Genomic DNA, 19,232 nt, shown 5'->3' on the forward strand with positions numbered 1-19,232 from the left:
AGGTTTAGGTGGAAGTAAACATGAGGAAGGAATTGAAAAAATGAAAAACTTGTGTCATTGTGGTGTATAACTTTGAAGTTTTAAACATGACATTGAGACATAAAGGTGACTTTTGTTGGAAAAAACTAAATCAAAATGCATATTGTTTTTCTCTTAAATTACTGTAGGCACTCTTAGATCTGACAGAATACATCCGCCAGAGAATTTCACTTTGCATGATCTCTTGGCTATTCTTCCCATAGTGGACCCAGTTTTAGTTGTTAGAGTAACAGGTGCACAGCTGCTTGAAGCACTTGAAAATGGGGTTTATAAGTACCCAGCTCTAGATGGGAGGTATGTATATACATTTCTACTAATTGATATACTTTAATTATTTTTATATAATCGATCTGAAAGAAAACTGAATTTAAATATAACTTAATTTTTTTTAAAAATTCAAATTTATAATGCTTTAAAGTGGAACGATTTAAGTGTAATGTGAAAAAAATCTCAAATTCTTATTTTTACCAAATAACATGAGATTGGCAAAGTATTAGTATATAAAAATTATATTTGCTATTAAAATTAGGGTTATTTTTAGTTTTATATGGGTGCCTTAAATGCCAGTATTTAAGTATTTGCAATTCTTTTTTTTTAACTTTTCTTATTTGAGAAATAAGGTGCTACTTTGTTGGCAGGATTTTATACCCAAATCTCACTATAGAATTCTTAGGTAAATGAGACTAACATTGTAAACTTAAAAGCTTGGGGTACTTCTCTCTTTCCTTTAAGCCATATAATAAGATGAGTGTCAGGCTAGCAGCTAAATAGTACAACCTACAATATCATTATATTGTGTTATTATAATATATCATTTTTTAAAAGTGTGTGTGTGTGTGTGTGTTTTGATGGTGAGTTGCTGACAGGCACCACCTCTCTGTGTCTCCATGAATCTGAAATAAAATCTCAGGTATGAGGCTGCAAGAAAGGTGGGCAAGTTAGTATGCTAAAAACAAACAAAAAAAACCCACTGGGCATCAGGGTAAGGACAGGAATTAGCTAGAAAAACTGATCCCTAACTAAATCTCTAAAAGCACAAATCTTCCATGGGCTCATAGGTATATACCTGGACTTGTTCTATCCCACATCCCTCCCAGCCCAGTTTTTTTTTTTTAACTCTCTAGACTTGAATTAATTCCCATAAGAGCTACTTGTGATGGCCACCCTGTGAACAAAACAACCAAATGGAGTGCTAAGAGCAGGTTGGCAAGGCTTGCCTGTGTCACTGAACAAAAGCTGACCAACATCTGTGCCCCACTGCCAGGGTAGAAAGGCTAGCATGGAAACCAACCAGAGAGGCCAATTGGTTTCAGTCCTGAGGGCCACTGTACAGGCCAGCTCCTTAAGTCAAATAAAACATACAGTTGAAAGCCTCTGGAGAAGACTAAACCAAGGGGGCTGGCAGAGTGGCTCAAGAATTAGAGTGCCTGTCTAGCAAGCCTGAGTTCAAACCCCAGTACCACTTAAAAAAAAAAAAAAGACTGGATAAAGTGAAAGGCATAATAATATCAGGACTTGAAGACAGCATAATGAAACTTACCAAACACCGTATACAAAAGAGGGAGGAGAGGAGGAGAATGGGAATATAAAGGAGAGGGTGAACTTGTTCAAAGTACACTGTATACATGTATGGAATTACCACAATACATACATCCCCTCATTTATGTATACTAATTCAAAATATAAAACTGTTAAAAATAACTAAAAATACACATGTGCAAGTTAATAGGAAGTGCTGATAAGGACACACGTCAAAACTCTTGTAGGTGCTGTATCTCTTAGGGCTCAGAAATTCTATTCCTCATACCTGACAGTTAAAACTGGAAACAACCTGAATGTCAACAGTGAAAAAGGATTTAAATTTTTTTTCAAAGTCGAGCATGGTGGCTTACACCTATACTATAATCCTAGCTACTCAAGCAGTAGAGATTGGGATGATCTCAGTACAAAACCAATTCAGGGAAAAAAAATGTTAGTGAGATTTCATCTGAACCAATAAAAAGCCGGGGAGGGGATATGCATGCCTGTCATCCTAACTATATGGGAGTGTAAATAGGAAGATCATGGTCCAGGCATAAATACTAGACCCTATTTGAAAAATAATGAAAGCAAAAAGGGCTGGGTAGAGTGGTAGAGTTCTTGTCTAGCAAATGCAAGGTCCTGAGATCAAACCCCAGTAACCCCCAAAAGTGGTTCATTTTTATTGACTTACATGGTTCTTTTTATCTTCTAGATAATTATCTTATTAGAGATATGATTTGCAAACATTTTCTCCCATTTTGTGGTTTTCTATTTTACTCTGTTGATGGTAAAGCACAAAAGTGTTTGATTTTTGAAACTTTTTCAATCTTGTACACAGTAAGGCACCTCATAGCTTGCTAACTGCTTTTACAGGATAGTATAATTAATAATATTTTGACCATTTTGCTAGAGTAAAGGCTAAGGGGGGAGTCATAGGAGGGGCCAGATGGAATTTTTAGAGTCAAAACTAAAAAATATTTTAAAATTATACTCGTTCAGACTTCATCTTGATTTGAATGAATTTTCACCAGATATTAAGATGTTATTTTGCTTAAGATGGTATTTGGAAGAGCTATAGTAATGAAGAGATAATGTCATATATATTGAACTAGGAAGTTCCTTCCTGTCAGAGTGGCTAATGGATGTTTTAGGAATAAAACTGATCTAAAAAAGCTGGCATATGCTGTTGTTTGTCTGGAGGTGGACTCTCTGAAATTGGCATCATTCTGTCTGCCAGGTGGGAGGCTGAGTCAAATGCCAAAATGAACCCAGCTTTTCTCAGTGAATAGCTATTGAGCAAGTATTTTGCATTTTCCTGTCTCAGGTAATAAGTAATTATGAAGATATAGTGTACATGAATTTTTGTACCCTTCAGTTGTTAGTTACTAATGTATTTTCAGTAAAATCCTCAGTGCTTCAGACCCTGAATCTGTTACTAGGAAAAGCCAGTCATTGTATTTAGCATAAAACTGAACAGATAGACCACAGGCCAGGTCTAAGACTGACCACAGGGTGGCACACATGCAGGAAGGAAACAAACCACTGCAAGACTGGAGATGTAACTGACATTGAAACCCTAGCCTGCAGAGGAGGCTTTTTCAGAATTATTCAAGAGTACACTTTTAAATTTCAGATTTCCTCAAGTTGCTGGAATAGAATTTGGATTTGATCCAGATGCAGAACCAGGACACCGAATCATAAGAGATACTGTAAAAGTTCAAGGACAATACTTACAAAAAAGAAAAGTTTACCTTCTTGCTATTAACGAGTACATTGCAAATGTGAGATTGCTGTATCTTGAAAACATTTTAAACAAGGCCATTGTCTGTGTTAAAACATTTATTCATGTCATGAGCATAGACACATTTAATTTTCTCTTGATGACTTCAGACCCTTGTAGTTTAAGTGTTTTTCATTATATTTTTATGATTTATGAATTAACTTATTTTACCTTATTTAGGCAGATATGATTTCATTGTTTTCTACTATCAGATTTAAAAATGCAGAACATCTAAAATTCATTCTTATCAATGCTATTCTCTAAATGATTGGCAAATATAGTCAGAAATGGCTGAATGAAAAAAATGCCATAATGGGTTGCTGTAATTTTAAATTTAGTGATAAACACTTCTCACTCATTTAATGTTCTTATTTAAAATATATTTTAAGTATTTATGTCATAATTAGTTATGTAGAATAAAACTTTGGTGACCTTTAAGGACTTCACAGTTCCATTCAGTGTTGGGTGGTGACAGGAAGCTTATAAGTACAGATTCCACTGTTCAAATGCTGAGAGCCATTAGGTTTCAGATGAGGTTCAGTAATATATTCCAAACAGACCTCTTAGTGGACTCTGTTTCACAGACATGTTGGCCCATTCTTAAGGTTGCCAGGTAGCAGAGCTAGAGACAGGAGGCTTCAAGGCGACCATGTCCAGATCCAGGGACTGGGAGAGAAATTTAAAGTGTGGTGGTTTTACAGATAAATGTGTGTCTTTTTGTACATGTGCATGAAATTCATGTCAGTGCCAACAGTAAATTTAAACATGTATTTTGATTTATTCATATTTCTGGATTAGAAACTTGAGATATGTTTTGATATTTCAGGGGAAGGATGGTTATAGTATGCTTAAAAGTTGTCCTCGAATGTTTGACACAGAAACCGCACAAGTACTTTCTACAGTAGTGATGAATCACTTTGAATCAATAAAAATTTTGCAGGGCAAGAAAAAGTGCCTTTCAGGTCATCGAATGAGTTTAATTACTATTACAAACAAATCACCATCCCTAATAGGTAATAATATAGTTTCATTTTATTTGAAGTGCTTTTTTGAATAATTTTTATTAAATTATGGGCATTGAATGAATAGTGCTTGGCATTCTGTTTTCCTATTTGTTTGAGGAAATATGAATAAGATAAAGTCTGAGCTCCATTTGCTAATGTAAGAAGCTAGATCTAAGGGAAATAAATTCAATCCAAAAAGCACAAAGAATTTCTAGGAAATTACATATTTTTCAATTCTTCTACTTTACAATCTTATCTCAGTGACTTATTTTTTTCTTGTCAATTCTATATGAAACATTTTAACTAGTCAAATTGGCTTACTTACACTCTGCAAAATATTTTGTCTTTTCCTACTTGATAAACTATGCTTTGACATATAGAACTCATTTTATTTATTTCATTTAGTTTCATTCTTTTTAAAAAGTCACTGTTTTTAACAGTAATTCAAGATCAGATTAGACTAATTCATAATGGGTTTCAATAATTGGTTAATTGTTTGAAAAAATAATTGTCTTTTTAAGTACATCCAATTTCTGAAAGTTATAATTTTGGAAGTAAAATGTATCATCTTTTATATTTTAATATAAGAAAGTATAGTTTTAATGTAATGACTATATTTCATGTCCGTTTGTTTTTCAAACATGAAATGAGAAGATAGAATATAAAATGTCATAAAGTACATAATCAAAATCTTCATTTAAATAAAGCAATTTATATGTATATTATCCTGATAGTCCTCTTTGAATTGTAGTAATAGTTTGAAAGCATTAAAAATTAGCACATAAAGATTGTATGGAGCATCATATGGTGCTTCCATATATGTCTATATTGTATAATGTTCAAATCATAGTCTGTATATCTATATCATTTTTTGAATGAAAATCTTTTAAGTAAAATGAATTGATGTCCTTTTGAGTGTGTATAAACTTGGTAATTTCTCCAATGAAATTTTACTCATGATTGAATAGTTCCTTGTTGTAAATGGAGAAATTCTGGTTGAAATTTTATCATTGATGTGAATTTTAATTTATGTATTCTAATAAACCTTTAAATATAATTTTAGAATATTTATTTTTAGGAGCATTATATATTTTAATGGTTCTATTGCATTTACAGCTTTAGAGGAAGAATCAGGTGACCCATCAGCAGTAATCGCAGTACCTGGCATAGAAGGACGAATTTGCCATATTTCTCAGGATATGAAAGAACATTTGCACCAACTTAGAACTGCAAGAAAACAAGGTTTAAGAAATTTCCCCACCATTAGTGGTAGTGCAGCTGAGAATTCTGATTCTGATTGAAATATAATAGAGGTTGTATGTTTTATTAGTCACCACCAAAGCGAATCTGGCCAATTAACATACAAATTTAACATCGTTAAGCATAGCAATTTTTATTATTTCTTACTGTTCTAGAGTTGATGTTAATGCTAGTGATGCTGCTTTAAATATTCTTTTCATTTGATTCTTATCAAGCCGTGTAACTTTTGACTTTTCAGTGTGTTATGCAGAAAACAATAATATGTATACTTATGAACATGTTTGTAATTTAAATGTATACATTGTATAATGTTTCCAGATTAAACGACTTCTGTGCTTAACTTTTCAAGTATTTATTTATATATTATCCTTCTTCTCTTAATCTGCTTCAATTTTTCTCAATGAAATATATTCTTTTCCTTCTATTGCTGGTTTAAATCCACTTTATTTCAGTACTATGGATTCAGATTTGATTCAGAATAAGGCAAATGTATCTAACACTGATCATTAGTATTCTTTATAACTTTGATGAAGTTGTTAGATATAGCAATGGATAATAAATACCTTCTTTTTTGAAGTCTTGAGTGTTTCATCTTAATGAAATAGAAAACAGACTTTTATGCACTTTGCTTACTTGCTATTATCATTTCAACTAAAGCAATCTTTTTAAAAAAAATTAAATTATCATATTGTTGTACTGGGGGTACATTATGACATTTACAAAAGTTCTTATAATATGTCATAGTTGAATTCACCCCCTCCATCATTCTCCTTTATCTCCCCTCAACCCCCCGTTCCTGGAATAGTTTCAACAGATCTCATTTAAAGCAGTTTTTCTTACCAGAAAAAATGAGAGGGAACAATGTAATATTTATCAGTAAACTATGATTTAAAAATTTACTTCACAATTACTTAAAACCAGATTGAACCAAGTTCACAACGGACTTGCAACTGGTTAATTATTAAATATACCTCATCTCTGCTAGTTCTTTGTGATTTTTTAAAGTAAAACGTACTACCCTTTAAGTCTTATTGCCTTTTCTCAGTTAAAAACTGTGTATTGTCATAATTAGGGCAAAAGGACATTTCTATTTTAGGAAAGCCACATATGCTTTTTCCTAATTTGTAGGAAGAAGACACACTCAGTCGGTTTCTGTGTTAGTGAAGAGCAATAAGCACGTAGTTGTGTACAGTGACTTAGTTAATGTGGGTGGAGCTTTACCTGGTAGAGGAAACACTAGTGGTGCACTTTTCATTTAATTACCCTCTACCTTTTTTTTCTTTTTTCAGTACTGGGCTTTGAATTCAGGGCCTCATGCTTGCTAGGCAGGCACTCTGCCACTTGAGCAATGCCCCCCCAGTCCTTTTTGCTTTAGTTATTTTTCAGGTAGGGTCATGTATTTTGCCCAGGACCAGACTCAAACAGCAATCCTTCTACTTATGGTTTCCAGGATAGCTGGGATTCTAGACATAAATCACAATGCCTGGCTTGTTGGTTGTGGTGGGGTCTTGGTAACTTTTTGCCTGTGTTGGTATGGAACTGTGATCCTCACAATCTTCACCTCACCAAAGCCGGATTACAAGTGTGTACTACAGGCTCATCTCTACTTTTAGCCTTTTGTTAGCCACATGCAGAAATGGATTTACTGACACAATATAGACTGACAATCTCTGCTGAGTCTTTTGACAACAGAAAACAGGAAAAGAAAAGTTTGCTCCCAAAAGTACTTTTAGCTTTCATTTAAATTGGAAGGAGTATACAGCCATCCAGGACATAAGAACTGTTCTGACATCCTTAGGATATGTAGTTGGTATTTTAACTGGGATTTAGATCCTGGTCAGAGCTTGAATTGAGCATCATTTATTAAAAGAGAAAGTGGACATTCATTCATTCAGTGAATTTTTTGGGACATGTTCTGTTTTATTTGTAGAATACAGGAATGAATGAGGGGACCGTGTAGGCACGTGCTACTGTTCAGTTTTATTATCTATAATAGTATTTTACATGAAAGTACTTTGTAGAGAGAAATGTAGTCAAGGAAGTTAAAACTATAAACAGCATAAACTCTGTAACAAAACAGACGAGAGCATTAGCAAGGATAAAAAAAGTTTCTAAAAGGCATATGACTTTACAATAACTTACTGTTAGCTTTAATAAGTTACTGGTATTCTGAACAAAGTCCTTATTTTTATGGATAAAATAATTTTATGTGGGAAAGATGGCAGATGTAAAATGGCTTTTCAAATTGTGTAAATCAACATAGGAATTTCAGAGTTAAACTGTTCATTCAGAAAAGTAGCAAGTAGGATACTTTAGAAAGTGTCTATTAATTTAAGTCCATATTAATTCAGATGGCTGAATATGAATTTATAACTTTATTTGGAAATATTTATAGTGAAAATATATAGTGCAAAGGATGTTTAGTAGCTTAAAATTCTTCAGAGAATATTTTATGATAGCTTCTGAAGCTATTCATATGGCATACTTATTATAATTTTTTATTCTTAAAGCAGACTCTGCTAGCTGGAACCGCTTAAAGTTTTCCTTCAATTATCCTGAATTAATGAGATTTATTGCAGTTTTTACTTTTCATAACCTTGCAATGTATACTGTACTTCAAGTTTTTTTTCTTCTGTTAACCTACTTACCACTTTTGATCAGCCCTCAATTTAGTTTTAAATTTTATTTTACTTACTCTTGATGTCTATTGGTGGGGGGCTTCCTATTGGAAGCAGGGGTGTGTTGTTATTCTTTAGATTGTCAGTTTTTTATAGAAATGAAAAGGTCTCTGTGTTAACTTAGTTATGCAGATGTACTGAAAAAGTTTTAATATCCCCAAAGGTACAAATGTTGTACAAATAGGAGGTGATAGGGATCATTACTTTTCAAACTTTAGCACATGTTAGAATTAACACAGAATTTTTAAAGAACTCCCATTCCAATACCAATTAAGTAGGAATATTTGGAGGTAGAACCAAATATTGTGGAATCAAAAAAATGGCAGGCATTAGTGTTTTTAAGAACTTGAACTAACCCTAGTGATTTTACTATGGAGCAAAATTTGAGAACCAGTAATCTAGATCTGGGTTGGCAACTATGACCAGTGGGCCAAATCCAGCCAGTGACTTGTTTTTACAGCAAAGAAGAAAGCTTTAAAGGTGAAAGTGTGGATCAGATAAAAAGACTATGCATCAATTACTGTATTTGGCCCACAAAACCTAACATATTTACTATCTAGACCTTTCCAAAGGTTTTTTTTGGCCTGTGATTTGGATTATTGTGTGTTCTCAGGCCAGCAGCATTGGTACCACTTGAGAGATTTTAAAAACTGCAGAATTTCAGATCCTATGCCAAACTTACTGAATCAGATCTGCATTTGAGTAAGATCCCTAGATGGTTCACATAGACATGAAAATGCAAGCACTGATAAGATTATATTGTTAAATGTTAAACTCCCTCATACTCCCCTTTATTAACATAGATATCTTCATTCTTTTGGGCTGCTGTAAAAAATGCTTACATTGAGTAGCTTATAAGCAGAAACTTACTTTATAGACTGGGAAATCCAAGATCAAGATGCCAGCAGATTTGATGTCTGGCGAGGGCTTGCTCACTTCTTGTTTGTAGGATACATGTGCTTTCTTGCTGCTGCATTGGTGTTGCTGCATCCTCACATGGTGGAAGGAGCAAATAAGCCCATGTCCCTCTTTAATAAGAACACCAATCCCATTCATGGGTGCTTTGTCTTCCCAAAGTCCCCACCTCTTAATACTACACTTCTTAATACGTTGGGGATTTTGCAGAGACATGTTCAATCCATAGAACTAGGTAATTAAGATGGTCTACACAGTTAAACACATTATTTGATTTTACAGTCCTTTTACCAAGGATTATTTTGTATTTCTTAACCCCCCACACACTGTTTTTTCAGAGTGATAGATTAAAAACTGCTGCAAAGCCTTTGCTACCTGTCCCATCAAGAATTTCATCCCCCTTTCATTGAATATAGATTGTTTTTAGTAATTTTCTTTATCAATAGAAAGCAGCAGAAAACATTCCAGGACTTCTGAGGCTGGTCATATGAAATTTCACAGCTTCTGTTTAGGTTTCATGGAAGCTTTGAGAGTCCTGAGCCACCATGCAAAATGTCTGACAACCTGAGACTGCCATGTTACAGAGGTCACATGTTAGGTGCTCTGTTTGACCATCCCTGCTAAGACACCTGTCATCTGGGTGAGGGTGTCTTAGACCCTCCAGATCAGTCCATCTGCCAGCAGAATACTGCCATATGATTTCTGAATCATCCAACTGAGGTCTGATCCTCTGTCCCACAAACTTGTGAGATAGAACAAAAAATTTTTTAAGCCCATTAAATTTGGAGTATTTTGTTGCTCAGCAACAGATAACCAAACCACCTGCATAAAACATTCAAATACTTTCATGGTACTGGAAAAATAATTATTACAGGTTATGGTATAAATGTGGGTTTATCATAGTTTTAAGATTGGTCATTTTGTTATCAGTAGCACAAGAGTGCCATTAGTTGAGCATACCATGTGTGATGCCTTTGTGGCATGTCATTTTGGCTAGGCTGAACTACATTTTCAACAATTTCTTAACTAGTATGTTTTTGGCTGAGGGAGCTAGAAGAAACATTCTCTCACAAGAGGTGGAGGATGGAAGGTCAGTACCAGCTGTTAGTATACATGCACTTTGTCCTAATTATTCAACCACTAATTTACCTTCTGCTGGGAAGAGGTTTTGCAGGTGTAATTAAAGTCTCCAATCAGCCAGGGAGATTACCCTGGCTGGCCCTGACTTAATCAATTGAAAGTCCTTAAAAGAGTACTTCGATCTTCCCTGGAAAGAGAAATAAAAACTGCCTGTGGGCAACAGTTACTGTGTTTCTGGGGCTTGTGATCTTTCCTTTCTGCCTGCCTCTTTGCCTACTTCTGCACTCTGGATTTACTTAAGCAGCCTCCAAAACTGTAATCCAATTCTGTGTTATGTGTACGTGCACATACATATGCTTATATTCACAGATACGAATCTCTTGCTGATATTGCTTGTCTGGTTGGATCCTGACACAGATTTGTGTCTCAAAAGAACGTTTTTGTTTTTTTTTTTTAAGCTTAAGGATAAGTCTGTTTCCAGTGGTGGAAAAGACATTTGTAGTCATGGCATGATGTGGTGAGAGAGATGCCCAAATTACCACCTTTGTAATATTCGCTTCAATACTTATAGAAGGTGAGACTCAGGGTGCCTAAGTATGAACCACTTGAGAACACTGCTGTCAAAGAAGGAATGTAATGGAGTCTGTTGGTTACTCCTAACCTTCACTAGAGAAAAACAGAACAAGATGAGCTCAAGGCTTTTAAATTCCTAGCTGAATGATCTGGACATGTCTGTAACTCCCCCAAAGAAACTGTCTTATAACGGTAAGGCCAGGATTTCTGGAAATGAAAGTCTCCTCCTGTCAATGGCACACTGAATTCTCAACCACGTCTGTTAAAGTTTGGTCACTGATAGGGAAGGATAGGCCCCTGCACACACAAGTGGGGAAATACGGGTACAGTCTGATAAGCTGAGCTTCTCAACCTCCCAAATGAAATTGAGTCTTTGTCACTAGAAGTAATCCTTTCTCCTCTTCCTGAGGAAGCATATTAATTTTATAGGTCAACTGGACTGGGTTGTGGGATGTCCAGATATTTGGTTAAATATCGTGGGTAAACACCAGGATGTGAGGGTTTTTTGGGATGCGATTAATATTTAAATCAGTAGAATGAGTAAAGCAAATTTACCTCCATAAAGGGCATCGCCATCGGCTGAAGGACTAAACGGAAGAAAAGGTTGACCCTCTCAAAAGAGCTTTCTTGCCTGATTTCCCTTTGAACTGGGCCCAAAAAACTCTTCAAGAAGTAAGAGTGATCAAGTTAAAATATGCAGAACCTTAAGTATACTTTTGGCAGTGCGTCTCCCCTGCCTTTGCCACCCGGCCCCCTGCCACCTCTGCAGGGACTACCTGGCCTTGCTTTTTGAAGCAGCACCTGGCACTCCGAGAAGTTCTAACAGTACCCTGGCAGACGAATTGGAGTCATCATCCAGGCTTGCTTTGCTTCTCTTGAGTCAGGACAATGTCAGTGGCACTGATCATGAAGAAATTGGAACTGGTGTTGATCAGTGTATCCACAAGTTTCTGGACATTGCAAGACAGACAATGTTTTTTCCTACAAAAAGGATTGCAGTTGTCCAAAACCAGAGTAAGTTATCTAAGATGATGTCTCGGAACTAAGGAATGACTTGCAACGGAAAGATGCTGTGGTGCAGAAGCACCTGACAAAGCTGAGGCACTGGCAGCAGGTGCTGGAGAACATCAGTGTGCAGCCCAAGAAGCCAGCCCACATCCCTCTCACCTTGAGCAGGCATCTGCCAATATCCCCGTGCCTCTTAAGCAGACCTAAAGGCAGTCGGTCTGGCCTGCAAGTTAGCCCATGCAGACAGTTTTGCCAAACATCCCTTCTTGTGGACATGGCATTTTGGAAGAACTCTTTGTTGGTGAATGAGTTGATGTTAGTTTTATGTTGCAACATAGAATTTTCCCCCTAATGAGCTATTAATTTCTTTTTTTTTTTTTGTGAGATAAGGTTTCTCTGTAGCCCAAGCTGGCCTTGAACTCTAGATCCTCTTGCCTCAGCCTCCCAAGTGCTGACTTCTTGAATACTTTATAAAAAGTTTATAGGTTTCATAAGCCAAGTAAGTGTTTGTCTTTGGCAGAATTTAGACTGTTAGAGTGAAGACACAGATTCTTGGTTTTAATTTTTGTTTTGTTGGTTTTGTTTTTGCTTGATTTTACACTTACTTTTGTATGACTTTTTTGTTTCCATTCATTACATTATTTTATGAGCAAAAGGGTAAATTATAATAGTCTGAGAATCGGGGGAAAAGAGTTTGATTATAGATCTTTTATCATAACTACTCATCCATGGAAGTGTACAAAAATACTTAAATTTGCTGTGTTTTGACTCTGAATTACCTCAAGAAGAGGAATCTAATGCAACAATGTAATGCCTCGAGCAATACAAAGTGCAGAGAGAAATGGGTGAGAACAGGATTAGGATATGCTAGGGGAGATCCTTAAATTGATGTTGGCTTTTATTTGGGGCGAGTTTATATTTTGTGTCATTACTCATTTTGGGGGAGAATATATTAGCATGATGTAATAAATTGGTGTAAAGAATGAACCAACTCTGTCTCAGTAGTAGGACAGTTGGGGTACTGGCAAAGTACAAGGGGTTAAAGCCTACTTACCCTGATCGTCTCTTAGTTTTGAGTTTTGTTTGCGTGTGATATTTTACTTTTCGGGGGCAGAGACAGTTTCCTTAAAGAAAGTTCTTGCACATGGGTTTGATTCCAAGAGCCTCAGGGTTGGGGCGACCTGCAGGGTGACCTCAGCTACTTAACCTCTGCAAATAGCATGTGGAGCCTCTGGGTGGGGAAGGTGTCTTGTCCTCTTGGATGAACGTTTCCTTTCCCTGTTTTATATAGTCTTCCTCTAGATTGCATCCCTTTACCCAAAATAAACACTTCACTGTTGGGTAAGTTTGTGGCTAAGGGTTTGGGCCCATGTTCCGCTAGCCTTAATGCCCCTTCTGCACACACAATGACATTCGCTGGCCTGGATGCTACTAGGTCCCGAAGCCTCCAAATGTCCTTTCTACCATGTCTCTAGGGCATAGGACTCTTCTACCACCCTATTTTAGTTCTCCCTTGTGGGTCAGTGATATATATCCATGTTTGTACCCTCACTGCATTGTATTCCCATGAGAATTAGGCATTGTTCCCCTTGAATATGTGAGATCATGTATTAGTTATCTTTTTTTTTTATATGATGCATTGTTCATTCTTGTGTGCTTGTGTATATATTTGACATGTAGAGGTATAATTACCGGCCTGAGGTCAACACCTCCTCTCAATTATAATGTATAAGTTAAACAAAGCTTTTAAAAGTTGTATTTACTTATATTATGGGCTTTACACCTGGTTGTCTCATGCTAATTAGAAGCTGTGATTGGCAGCTTTAGATTTCTTGGTTTAAAAACCTAAATAAACTGGTTCTGTTTTGGATGGTCTTTAATAATAGAGGTGTACTTGGTGAAAATATTGGAAGCTGTTCTCCCTGGTGCTTAGTGAAGACATTTTGAATTACTGTTTACACAGATTATTGCCATCTCTTTATTAAATTCAAAAGTTATTGTAAAAAAAAAGTACTTTCCTAGATGACAATGTCCTCTGGCTTCAACTACAGGAATCAGTGAAGAATTTAAAAGACTAACTGTTGTTGCATTTAATGAGAGAATGCTCTTCTGTCAGGCATTCTTTAACCACTGATCTAGATAAAGATCAGATTTTTAGGAATCTATGCATTTACTTAGCCACACGGAAGATACTTAAGTACTTTTTTGTCATGCTATTCCAGCTGTCTTAGGAGCACGATTCCAAAGCAGAAGTGAAATTGATAATGGTACCCCTGTTATATTTAGAATGTAATACTAGAGTGGCATTGTTAGAGCAGAGACAGAAACATCCAAAGTGGTTTTTCTTTTCCTTGAATTTGGTGATTCACAGTGGTAAAATCTTTGTACACATAAATTCTGATTCTTCTAAATTTTGTCTAGATTCCTCAGCTTCTGCTGAGTCTACAAAAAAGTGGTCTAGGTTTGTCAAAATTTGCTATCCTAAAATCACTGGTGATTAAATAATTAAAAATTAATAATTGGTCGATTAAAGTATTCAGAAATACTTTAATCAAATACTTCAATTTGGGTATTTTTTGTGAAGGTCTGAAAATGTTTGAAATTAAACTTTCACCATAAATAAGCTCAGCAGAAACAAATTGTTGATAGTGATAGCTCATAAAATTAAATATTTTAATAACATTAACTGAGACAAATATTATACTTTATCAGCTTTAAAATTTTTCATTTTTTCTTTACTTCTTTATTGGGAAGTGAATTTTCATGAGATACTGTGAAAGAGGGTAGAAAAGAGCATGATTTTTTTTTGTTAGCCTCAAGTTAACTCATGTACTTTATTTAGAAATTTAACTTTCATCTAGTGAATGACTACTGTGTGCTAGATTATAGATGAAAACAAATGTTTTTTTATTACTGGAGATGGGGTCTTTGGCACAAAGACAACAGGAAATGGAAATCACACCCAGTGTGCAAGAGGCAGGCAAGGCTTTACTTGGCACTTGGGTTTATAAGCAGAAGGAAGTCAGCATGTACCACAAAGGAGACCAGGCTGCTCTGGGAGCAAAGGGAAGACTGGATTTTTATTGATGCTGGGGTGGGCTAAGGACGTCATCACCTTGCCGGAAGTGCTTCAGGTGCTTAAGTTGTACAGCTGCTGAAAGAACACAAGTGAGGGACAGAAGAAACAAATACCGTGCTTTTAACAAGCAACAAGCTAACGGCCCAGCAGTTTATTTGACTCCTGTCCTTTTGGTGTGGTCTGGAACTGTTTCAGTTTCTTTTTGTCTCAGGTTTTATCTGGTTTCTCATAACTTGGTAGCTATAGAAAATGCTATGCTTAGTTAGCAGTTTCTAATTTCATTTGTATATAAAAGTAAAATTAGTGATTTATACCTTATAAATTTATTTTTAATTTTCATAGGCCAATTTGCATAATTTAGGTTAAGTTATAAATTCATCCATTTCCAATGTTCTTTCAGATTTTGCTTTCTTTTTTAAGGATGCTATTTTTACAGATGGGTATCACATGTATTTGTATTTAATTTACAGATACAAAGTTATACACTAATATGAATCAGTGAAATGATTAATGAACCATGTTTTTCTGAGAAATATGTATCTATAGCATAACATTTCCTTTAATTTACATACAATCAAAACAAACTTTTAAAGTTATGTAGGAACAAATGACATATTTTTTAGGGTGTATAAGCCAGGAGTTTCCTGAGAAATGGCTGTAATTTATGTTAAAGTTCCTAAAATATTACCCTCCCCATATGTGTTTTAATTTAGATACATATTATAGGAGGGCTTAGATAATATTATCTTTATTTTGAGCAATAAATTAGTGATTGTAAATATCCATTTTTAAGCACAAATTTACCTCTTTCTAAATTGTATTTAGTTTTCTCTTTTTGGGATTTGATAATGGCTAATTTGCTCTATTATTTTCTTTCACACATACAATTTAAAACCCAGTAATAAGAATACTAGTAGAATAAAAACTTTTACTTCTCATTTATATTGCTTTGAACATCACCTACCATCAGTCAAATGATGGTACTCAAATGCAGTTAATAGTAATTAGGTCAAATTTTGACTTTTGACAGACTAAATTGGTACCGTCCAATCTATTCCATTTTTTTTGAATGGTTTCCGAAGTATAAGTATTTGAAATACCTCAAATGTCACCTATTTTATGTAAAGCTATGCTTATTGAATCATCAGGTATAAGACATCATAACACGAATGTTGGATTAGTAGTTCGTTGTCAAAAATTTTTCCTAAATAAAGCTAGAAACCAATAAGAAACACTACAAAAACTGTATTTTTCATAAATAAAGCTAGAAATCAACAGTAAGAAAAACTACAAAAAATATACAAACACATGGAGACTACACTTTTGAATGATTAGTGGGTTGTCAAAGAAATAAAGAGAGAAATAAAAAATTCCTAGAAGCAAATGAAAATGAAAATAACAAACTAGGACCTTTGAGATACAATGGAAGTAGTTCTAAAAGGGAAGTATAAGATACAAATACCTATATTACAAATCAGAAAAACCTAAAGTAAATAACCTAACAATGTACCTCAAGGTCCTAGAAAAACAAGAACAAAAAGAAACTAATTTTACAAATTAGTAAAAGGAAAGAAATAACAAAATCAGAGCTTAAATGCAAACTGAAAGAATGGAAACTGAAAGACTATAAAAGGTCAATGCAATGAAGAGTTAGTTACTTGAAAAAAATATTGACAAACCCTTAGCCAAACTAAGAGGGAAAAGATCCAAATTAATAAAATTAGAGATGAAAAGGTGACATTACAATAGATACCACTGAATCCAGAGGATATCATTAGGGATTATTTTGAAAGTTTATATTCCAATAACTTGGAAAATCTGGAACAGTTGGTACATACTATTAATACATAACCTACCAGAATTTAATGAAGAAAATACAAATAAACAGATCATTAATGAGCAATAAGAATGAAACAGTAAAAAGACAAACAAAAAACCCTCCCAACAAAGAAAAACCAGATGGACTCACTGTTGAATTCTACCAGACTTTTAAAGAAGAATTTATACTAGCATTCCTCAAATTATTTCATAAAATACAAAGGGAAACAACACTTTCAAATTCCCTCTGTGAAGCCAGAATTACCCTGATACTAAAAGGAGATGACATAACAAAAAAGGAAAATTATATGCCAATTTCCTTGATGAACACAGATGAAAAAAAAATCCTCAAAAAATACTTGCAAACAAAATTCAATAACACATTAATATCATACATCATAATCAAAAGTGGTTTATTCCAAGAATGTAAGGATGGTTCAACATATGTAAATCAAAAAATATACAACACAGAAACAGAAGAACAAAAAAAATCACATGATCATTTCAATAAATGCAGAAAAAGCTTATGAAAAATTCAACATCCCTTCATGACAAAAGCCCTGAAGAAACTAGAAATAGGAGGAATATTCTTCAACATAAGAAAGGCTATACATGATAAACCTGTAGCCAACATCGTACCAAAGAATTGAAATCATTTCCTGTAAATTCATTAATGAGACAAGGATGTCTACTCTGTGCATTCAATACAGTACTGGAATTCCTAGCCAGAGCAATAGGAAGAAATAAAAGGGATAAAAGTAGTAAAGGAAAAAGTCAAACTATCCCTGTTTGCAGATCATATGATCCTATACTTAAGAAACTCTAAAGACTCAACTACAGTTTGGATATATGGCTCATATTACATAGCCACAGTGACAAAAACAGCATGTTACTGGTATAAAAACAGATAAATAGACCTACGGAATGGAAGGTCCAGAAATAAGCTGAAGCAATTACAGCCATCTGACTCTAGACAAAGATATAAAAAACACACATTGGAAAAAAGACAGCCTCTTTAACAAGAGATGTTGGGAAAACTGGATATCCACATGTAGAAAACTGAAATTAAATCCTTATCTTTTACCCTGTACAAAAATCACTTATATGGAACAAATGCCTTCATATAAGAACTCAAACTTTGAAACTACTACAGGAAAACACTTGAAAATACAGGCATAGGCAGTTAACTTTCCGAACACAACTTTAATAGATCAGGAAGTAAGAGCAAGAATTGAGAAATAGGATTACATCAAATTAAAAAGCTTCTGTACATCAAAAGAAACAACTACCAGATTGACTAAACTGCCTACATAATGCGCTGTCAAAATCTTTGCCAGCTATTCATCAGATAGGGGATTAATATCCAAAATATAAAAAAAGCCACATAAGTCAAATACCAAAATAATGAATAATTCATTTGGTAAATGGGAAAATTAACTAAACAGACTTCTCATATGAAGTACAAATGGCCAATAAATAAATGGGAAAATGTTCAACATCTTTAGCCATAAAGGAAATGCAAGTCAGAAGTACGCTGAGATTCCACCTTACCCCAGTCAGATAGCTTTTATCAAGAAAACAATAACGTGCTGAGGACAATGTGGGGAAACAGTAACTCTCATTCATTGCTAATGGTAACATAGGTGGCTGTAGTGTAGCCACTATAGAAATCAGTATGCAGGTTCCTCAGACTTTTAAAAATGGAACCCCCATGTGATCCAGCCATACTACTTCTAGATATGTACCTCATATAAGTATCAGCTCACTGTAGAGATACTTATATACCTATGTTTATTGGGGCATTATTCACAATAGCCAAATTATAGAAATGAACTAGGTGCTCATCAATGGATGAATGGGTAAAGAAAATATGGTGTATATGCACAAGTTTTATTCAGCCATTAAGAAAAATGACATTATGTTGTTTGCTGAAAAGTGAATGGACTTGGAGAGCATCTTGTTAAGCAACAATAAGCCAGTTCCACCAAGACAAGTACTGAATATTTTCTCTTACTTGTGGAAGTTGGGGGGAGGAGGGAAAAGACGTCATGAAAAAAGAGGGGCAGAATACAGAGGTAGAATGGGAAGGGAAAGGGGGAAGTGGAGAGGATTGAGAGGGTGTAATGGATGGGTCAACATGATTAAACAGTATGCATGTAAAAATGTCCTAATGAAACACCAGGCTATGGACAATTAATATACACCATTAAGATCTTTTTCCCTAGATTTCACAAAAATCACCTGAGAAAATGAATAAGTAAACTTATGTCTCTTTTTTCTTCAGTTTTCTCACTTGGGAAATTGGGATACCTTCCCCAGTTCTTGCCCACATTGGAATAAATCATCTGTTTTCTTCTTTTAATAAGGAAAATTAATTGTAATGATATTATAAATGCAATAAATGTCAGATTTCTTTCTATAAATTCATATCTATTTCCAACAATTCTTTATTCCAGACAGTAAATCAATTATAACAG

The 19,232-nt window shown here is 34.7% G+C and overlaps 1 protein-coding gene across 1 annotated transcript in view; it reads left to right on the top strand.

Annotated features, from left to right (window-relative positions):
• The window catches only part of LOC109701281 (snake venom 5'-nucleotidase-like), a 56,349-nt gene extending 50,364 nt beyond the window's left edge, over positions 1-5,985 (top strand). Inside the window, 4 exon segments of the mRNA XM_074075340.1 lie at positions 168-333; positions 3,194-3,341; positions 4,167-4,353; positions 5,461-5,985. Of these exon segments, the coding sequence (XP_073931441.1) occupies positions 168-333; positions 3,194-3,341; positions 4,167-4,353; positions 5,461-5,645 (686 nt within the window). The 3' untranslated portion in view covers positions 5,646-5,985.
• Positions 5,986-19,232: the final 13,247 nt, after the last annotated feature.

The sequence above is a fragment of the Castor canadensis genome, chromosome 6 (genome assembly GCF_047511655.1).
Source record: "Castor canadensis chromosome 6, mCasCan1.hap1v2, whole genome shotgun sequence".
NCBI classification, from domain to species: domain Eukaryota; kingdom Metazoa; phylum Chordata; class Mammalia; order Rodentia; family Castoridae; genus Castor; species Castor canadensis.